The sequence below is a fragment of the Numenius arquata genome, chromosome 11, assembly GCF_964106895.1.
Source record: "Numenius arquata chromosome 11, bNumArq3.hap1.1, whole genome shotgun sequence".
NCBI lineage: Eukaryota > Metazoa > Chordata > Aves > Charadriiformes > Scolopacidae > Numenius > Numenius arquata.
In genome coordinates, this window is record NC_133586.1 from 19,677,037 (window position 1) to 19,685,187 (window position 8,151).

The 8,151-nt window shown below is 43.8% G+C and overlaps 1 protein-coding gene across 1 annotated transcript in view; it reads right to left on the reverse strand.

The window, feature by feature from the left end:
• The window catches only part of TBC1D2B (TBC1 domain family member 2B), a 29,713-nt gene extending 24,244 nt beyond the window's left edge, over window positions 1-5,469 (reverse strand). Inside the window, exon 1 of the mRNA XM_074155775.1 lies at window positions 5,086-5,469. Within this exon, the coding sequence (XP_074011876.1) occupies window positions 5,086-5,454 (369 nt within the window). The 5' untranslated portion in view covers window positions 5,455-5,469. The remainder of the gene's footprint in view (window positions 1-5,085) is intronic.
• Window positions 5,470-8,151: the final 2,682 nt, after the last annotated feature.

The window sequence follows — 8,151 nt, forward strand, 5'->3', positions numbered from 1 at the left end:
CTTGCTTGCTCACAGGAACCTGGAGGAAAATATTTCCCTCATTAAAAAAAAAAAGACATGGGAAAATAATAGTTCAGAAGCATCTGTGAGGTTTCCCAGAAAGTGTCAAAGAACTAGACACTGGGAAACATCAATCCACACAGCCATCGCTGCCAGTCTTGGAATGACCACAGCAGCGGGCTTTAAGCCTACAGACTCCAGTCACTTTTTGCAAACAGTAAACGTCTCCCCTCCCATTTCTAGCACAAAAGTATTTCCTTTGGAGTTTTATCCAGTGGCAAGTCTTCATTTCTGGTAAATTTGAGAGCCCATATTCCCTTTAGACAGACTTGCACACAGGCCTCGTAAAGCCACGGTTTACTATGCTCCAGCAGAAAACCACCAAGAATTCACGGAGCTTCCACCACCACAGGATGCAGAACTGGAATGGTTCTCTTTGCTACCACAACACAGCTAATGAGGCAATTCACCTGGAGTCAATTTAAGTTATACCTACAATTAACTTCTGCCCACTACAAGTTCAACTTAATGAGCCTTTTTCACAATTTGTCCCCTTATCCTCTCCCCAACAGTCTTTAGAAAACCATGAATTGATTTTATTGGAGTTGCTCCTTGCTGATGCTTTTAAATTCCCAATTGCCCGTGTTCTCTGCTGAGCAGCACATCCACATCCTCAGTCTACAAGCGATTCCCAAGAATCACTCAGTATCCTGCTGCTGCACCCTGCCTCTTCCTTTGCCTTCTTTCCTTCCCATACACAGTTTTCCACTCCCTTTGAACAGCTTTTCCCGAGTTTATATAGGCATCTTCATTATCTACTTTACAAGTAAAAGAGTATCCTGAGAACCTCTGTTAAGATGAGTTTTGTTTAAACAAAATTAATTTTTGAAGCTTGTTGTTTGATATGGACTTTCTTTAAAAAAACAAAACAAAACAAAAAAAACCCAGAATATTTTAAGTCTTCCCCTACTCCTAAACAATGGCCAAATTTGCAAACATTTTTTTAACTCACTTTACCTGTCAGAGAAAGGAACACTTCCATGCTCGCCCCAGTTCTCATGACTTCCCTGCATATTCAGCTACTGCCCACCATGCGAGACAGAACATCAAGCAATGCACAGCATCAATCAGAACTCACAAAAATTCCTTATTTGTATAAAACTATTGCGTGGCACTGCAATAGTAAGAAAGAACCTTAGCTAGTCACAGAAGACACTGTTAGTGAAGAAACATACAGTCCCATGTATTTTTCAACAGAAATGATGGAAAATTATCATTTGCATAAAACCATTCCCCCACATTCTCCCACTAAGGATGCTGAAGGAATTGCCTTCTTCGGACACACACATGACAAAAACAGAAGAATTCTGGGCAACAATCACCCAGTGGTATCCTCTACCTGGACCCAGCAGATAGACCAATGTTAAACCCCTTCAGGAAGAGTCCAAAGAATTGCAACGAGCAAACCTGCCATTTTGAGGAAACTCATGAAAATTCTTGCCACAATCCTTGTGGACAAATCTTGCCACAATTCCTTTTCTCCCTCAAGCGTGTTTGTAAGAGGGAACATCACCAGAAAGTTTGCATTTCTTAAGATATACTAATCCTGCGATGCTCAAACAGCAAATTTGGAGTCAGATGGCTTTTTCTGGAGGGCAGCCCAATTTTTAATTAAAGCATTGTAACCACTAACCAGCAAGGTTAAAAAAAAAAGAAGAAAAAAAAAAAAAAGGGATCATCTCAGAAAACAAATCACCTCCACTGCTGAGCTACCTTCTAAGCTGAGTTAGGCTCTATTGGTGTTAGGTCCTAAACAACACTATTTAAGGTTGAGCACCCCATTATTAATCACTGCCACATCCTTAAAGATTACTGACAAATTAAAGTAAAAGCTTCTAAATAATTCTGATTTCACCAAGTTTGGTATCCAATACTTTCAAGGATCTGGCCTTCAAAATCTGCAGTGCCTGGAATGCTTACTACTTGGCCAATAACCCAGAAAAGTGTTGGGTTTTTTTTCTTTGAGAAGGCTGCACGATTTCTGCTCCCCTCCCCTCAATTCCTCACCATTCACAAAAGTTCTCCACACATAATGACTAGAGACACAGTCTATCATCACTGGCCAGTGTTTCTTAGTTCCAAAAGCAAGGGAACTGTGTCACTACAAGACACTGCCTTACAAATAAATGAGAAATGATCCCTTTGTTCATCTATATATGTATTCATAATGTTAATTCTTTTCTCCCTTACTGGCAGACCTCACTGTGCAAACACAGGCAAATACTCACTTGATGGTATTACCAGCATTGTGTGTTGCAGCGAGTATTTGCAGGATCAGGTCCGTTCCATTAAAACATTCTCAAACATAATCTATCCATAATTCATAAAGTACACAATTTTCTCTGCTTCTTTATCTAAAGTGATGGTAGCTGTAATGTGTATTTTAAATCAAAAAGCTTTTACACACGCTTAGCTTCTTCTAATGTACTTTAACTGTTGAAAATACATGGAAAATCTACAATCATGCAAGCGTCAGGTTGGTCATCTACATCTCTAAATTACGAACAACTTGCTTTATATGCTGGAATGGCTACAATATATTTTTCCCCCGAAATTGTTAACAAACTGAGAACCAAACCTCAAATGTACCACACAGTCCTCAGCTCCCATTAAATGACAAAGACAGAGCAAGCCAGATGATGAAATCATTACATTAACAAAAAACTGAGGCATTATGAAGAAATAATGCATTCCTCAGCAGCGCCATCATTTCAATCTGGAATCCCAGTTGCTTATTTCTTACTACTGTTCTCAGCTTAGAACACGGACTGGGAAAGACCAGATCACGAGATCTGGAAATTTTGAACAAGCAGCAAATTGCGGAAAACAAGGCATGTGAGTGAGACGGTGAAGACTACATTTGACTTGACTTTCTTCCTCGTGCTCTGTGTGTAATGTTTTCTTGATAGATTAAATCACTTTTTTTTTTTCAACAGGGGCTGGATCAGTCAGTGCAGGGTTTTTTTATGAGTTTTTCGGTTTGTTTTCTTAATTTAAAATCTTGAATTCATTCTTATTTGTATTTCTACCTAATTTAGCTGAGAGATGTTTTCAAAGGTCTTGAAGACTTATCATGTTGGGTAGAAGTACATTAATTCCAGCTGCAAAAGCCTTATTCCTTGGTGAATCACACGACCACAAAAGGCCAGCTGGTCCTGCAATATCCCTCAAAATTTTCATTAATTCCTTATTTATTATATCAACACCTACAGTGTAATAGCATTTTTATGGACAATCACTTGGGCACTTTAAGGTGAGCATCGTTACAATACAAGAGGTAGAAGATACAAATTTTTTTTTTCCTGCTAATTACAGAAATGACCTTGACCTCCTTAACTGGCACCTTTTCTCAATCCCCATAAGGGAAACATGATGAGAGCTCCAGTCCATGGAGGTTCTTTCCTGGAGAGTAGAGGGGAAAAAATGAACACAAATGTACAAGCAGAGCAGTAACACCACAGACTAAAAGATACCAAAAAAAACCATGAAAAAGAAAACCCTGTTCCTTAAGCTTGTGCATTGGTGTTGAGTATGATTTGTATCTTCCTGACTGCAGAAGACACGCGAGGCTGCCGCTAGAGCACCATTTGACAGACTAGTTACCTATTACACAGGTGACATCTATTTCCCACTATAATCCTAAGCATAAATTACATGTTTCTCAACAAAGGGCCTCCTATTCAAAAAGAAATCATCAAAACGAAACGTGCATTATGTATTTTCCTGGAGACTTCCACATAAAAATCACTAGATAGTAATTAAAAACAAACAAACCAATCCCCTCAAACTATAAAAAACTCCAAGCTTACACTAAGTCTGCAGTCTTAACTTCTGTAACAACACCACCCAGGCTATAGAGGCAGGTTCCTGGAAAGCGGTAAAAACTTTGGTTTTGGCTATGCAAAGAAAAAGGTAGTTTTTACACATGACTTCATGCAAAACTGCTGATTACACTGCTTTACCTTAGCCAAATACAGTGAAAATCATTACCATATTTGTTTTCCAGTTAAACAACTTGCTTATTCTTTAGCAAAGTATGTTAGTGATTCATTATTTTGACAAACATTTGTATTCATCAAAACAATATTGAAGAGCTTTGTACAATGATGTTCTACAATCTCAGCATTTATTACCATTGCTCAAATCTCCACTGTTAAATAAGTGTATAAGAAAGATCTTTTCCAGTATTCAACAGGAAGTTCTGCTATTTTACTTCAATAACTTTATGGATTATTTATACTCTAATATCAGGGATCTTGCTGCACAAGAACAGTGTTCATATGAAAACTCACACTTAGTGCACAAGAACATTCCTTGTGGGAAATATATGCCCTAATAGCAATTAAAAATAATGGATATTCAGGAAAATGTACTACTTCTTCTTTATTGAGTGGAAGTGGTTTCCTTGTTTTTTTTTTTTTTTCCCCTAGACATGGCAATAAAGGAAAGACACGTAAGACAACCCTAATATTTACCTCTCCTCCTAGGAAAGCCTGGGTCCGTGCAAAGACAATGCGATAAGCTGCCTCTCCTACTATCAGGAAACTATTCTCCCTCCTCCTCTTCCTTCCTCCCAAAGCAGCCTAGACGAAGACTTCTGCTGTGCATCATCTTTTCAAAATAAACACCCCCCAAGTGAAAACCAACCGCTCCCTCTCAGCTCCCAAACCCACAACCCAACAACAGATTTCCTCCGAAACCCTTTTATTTTTTTTTTTTCCACCCAGACGTTTCCTCAGAACCCCCTCGGACCGAGCCAGCCAGCCCGCCTGCCCCGACAGCACCGAGACCACCGGAGGCGTTTTCTTCCCCTTCAGAAAAGCACTTTAAAAACAAAATCATAAAGGAAGGGGAAAAAAAAAAAAAAGAAAATAACGCTAGGGATAGCCTGCAACCGTGACCTACTCTGCCTGTGCGGCCAGCCCAGCTCCCGCACCGGGAGGGCGGCCGCCGCCCCCCCGGCCCTCCCGGCGCTGAGGGGACGGGACGGGACGGTGGCCGGGCGCCCGCCGCCCCCGGGCCTACCTTCAGGACGGTGACGGCGCCGTTGGGGCTGTGCACCTCGAAGGCGGCGGCCTCGTCCCCCGCGGCGGCGGCGGTGGCCTCGGGCTGGTGGTAGCTGAAGCAGGCGGAGGCGATGTCGAGGTGCCCGAGGGGCAGCGCCTCCTGCGGCCCCTTGAAATAGTAGAGGTAGCAGCGGCGGGGGTCGAAGACGAACCAGCGGCTGCGGAAGCCGCGCAGGGGCCCCTTGCCCGACAACTTCTGCAGGTACCCGCAGAGCTTGGGGGTGCCGGGGCCGGCCTGCTCCCCCGCCGGGGCGCCGCCGGGCCCCGCGCCCTCCCCGCCGCCCGCCGCCACCGGGCCCTCCTCCCCCTCCGAGCCCGCCGCCGGCATCGCCGCGCCTCGCCCCGCCGCGGACGCCGCCTCTCCTCGCCCCGCCGCGCAGGGAGCGGGCCCGGCCCGCGCCGCGCCGCCTCACGGGACTTGTAGTGCGGCTGCCGCGGCCCGGCCCGGCCCGGCCCGGCCCTCCGCTCCCCGCAGGCGGAGGCCCGCGGCCGCCCCGCCCCGACTGCGGGGCCCGGCCCCGCCGGGGAGAGGGCCCTGAGGGGGCTGCCCTGGCCTCCGCAGGGCCCCGCTGCGGGGAAGCGGGAGGGCAGCGGCCGCTGCTGAGCTGGAGAACAGCGCACCCCCAGCGTACCGTCCCTCGCCTCGCTGCTAGCGGGCAGAGACCGGCAGAGGCCGCGGTGCCCACGGCGCCGTCCCAGCGTTCCCCTTCACCGAACCCCGGCTAGCAGGCATTTAGAAGTCACTCCCAAGTCCTGTCGTTTATGGGAAAAACTACAGAACGTGCAGGCAGCAATGGGTAAAAAGCTGAAGCTCACAGGCCAAACTATTAATGTTTTTATGTTTCACTGAAACGCCTGGCACATTTTGAACTTGTAGTGTTAAAACAGAGAAATTCTGTAACAGAAAACTCGGCTGTGAAGAGGTGGAGCTGCCACGTAATTTCTCCTCCTGTTTGGAACACAGCGTGTGCCCATTTCCATCAAACGTGCCTCGTGCTCTGGGTACAAACAGAGAAAACAGCCTGGTGTGGCACGTTATGTTTTCATTACATACGTTCACACATATCTTTTCAATAGGATTATGCTATTTATGAACTAGGTTCATCTGACTGAATTCTGCCAGTTTAGAATTTCACTGAAGTCCAAGTTATCCAGAAATCCTCAGTTCCCCAGAGCTTCTTACTCTGTCCTTGTTTTTAAAGGCCTTGCTTAATTTCTCAGTAAAAAGTACCTGTCCCATCTGCCAGACAGTATTTCCATTTTGTGCTAAAGGATGTAAAGGGTATAAAGCACCTGAGTTTTCAGTGGGGTTGTCCATGGGTTCCACTTTGGTGTTGACATAAAGGATTGCAGAATCCTTTGAGTCCTCCCCTCCGGATGTCACCTACTGATAAGAAATGTGTCGGGTGAGGAAATAGCCAGTGTTCTGTTAGCAGGGAAACTTGAGTAATTTGTTATTGAAACTGAGGCCCACGTGGAAGTTATCTCCCCACTCAACTCACATGACATCAACTGTGTGCCACTGAAAAATTAAATGTTGCAAACCAAAGCTAGCCTTTTTTTTCTCTTTTTCTTTTTCTTCTTTTTTTTTTTTTTCCTCCAGACCAGAATGAGTGATTCTGCTCTGTCAGAAGTTGAGGCTTTGTTAGTAAATGTGGAAAGAAAGAAGGGTTAATTCTGCTTAAACAACAGGCCAGTAATGTTTCTTCCATATATACTGCTCAGTATCTTCTTTCCCCAATAAAAGCATTCTTGGTCACGCTCATTCTTGGCAAGTGCCATTTACCAGAACACGAGTTACACGGGGAAAACATCGATGCTCTTTAGAAGCTGCTGGTTCCTTATCTCAGTCATGTAGACAAGTTTAAGTGCCCCAGCGCTTATCTGTCACGTTATCTCATCAGTTTAGTGAAGCACGGCCTTGTTCTTTGCGTGCCGAGCCCCCGTGACTCCTACTGGCTATCAATAATTACATCTCCCAGCAAATCACAGATTCAATTCCTAAATCCTCAAAACTTTTGCTGTCAGTACTTCTCTTTTTTAATTTTCTGTTCAGCTTCCTTACAGCACTCAAAGCAGGAGAATCCCCTAATTTCACAGCTAATTCATGTAAACAGAAAGTTCCCCTTCTTGGGAAATAAGTTCCTTATTTCATGTATGCCCCTTTTTTCACAAACGGATCCAGATGTGGACTGGTAAATAACAGCAACTTATTATTTCTAAGTTGCTGTGGTGAATACAGATTAAAACAACGCTCTTCCCTTTACCTGCTTCTCCCTTTCATGTTTTCATGTCCAGAATGCACAGATGCTATAGGTGACATTCTGTTGCTAACAAATGTCTAGAAAACAAATACAAATAGCCCCTCAGAAGATGAGATTTCCCTCCTGCCCAGAGGCGAGGGCCAGTGAAGCTTTTGGGGTGTGTGTAACTCCTAACCATAGTGCCACAGTCAAGTAAATTTTACATAGAGCAAAACAGTGGTTATACTCCCAAAAGAACCACAAAGTTTGTCAAACAGGAAAATATTTGAAATTCCCTTTTTTTTTTTTTTTCCGGTGTGTCTTTCTCTCCTAAAAATTAAGAAATATTTTAGTAATAGCACTAAACTGAATACTAAGCTGTATTTACTCTGACAAATGAGAGACTGGTCTAACTCATTACAATTGTAATGGTTTTATCTTGTAACAAATATAAGCATTCACAGTTCTCGAACAAGTTCATGCTTTATGCTAAAAAAAAAAAAAGTAAATATGCAAGAAAAAGAGAGAGTCTGTCATCAGATACGGAGGCAGAAGAGCACAGTTGGTGTATACGCCAGGCTCAGGCTGCCATGTTTACAGAAGTGCAGGAAACACCAATAAATTAGAAGCAGCACATCTGTACCCTGCTTTTGGTTAAAGTGAGATCAGAGCTCCAAAATTAGAATGGCTGGACATGTACACTGCTTCCTTTCACAACGCAGAAAGCAAAAATGACTCTGTCTCTTGTCTGATATCTTTGGAGATACAGGGATTCAGTTAGA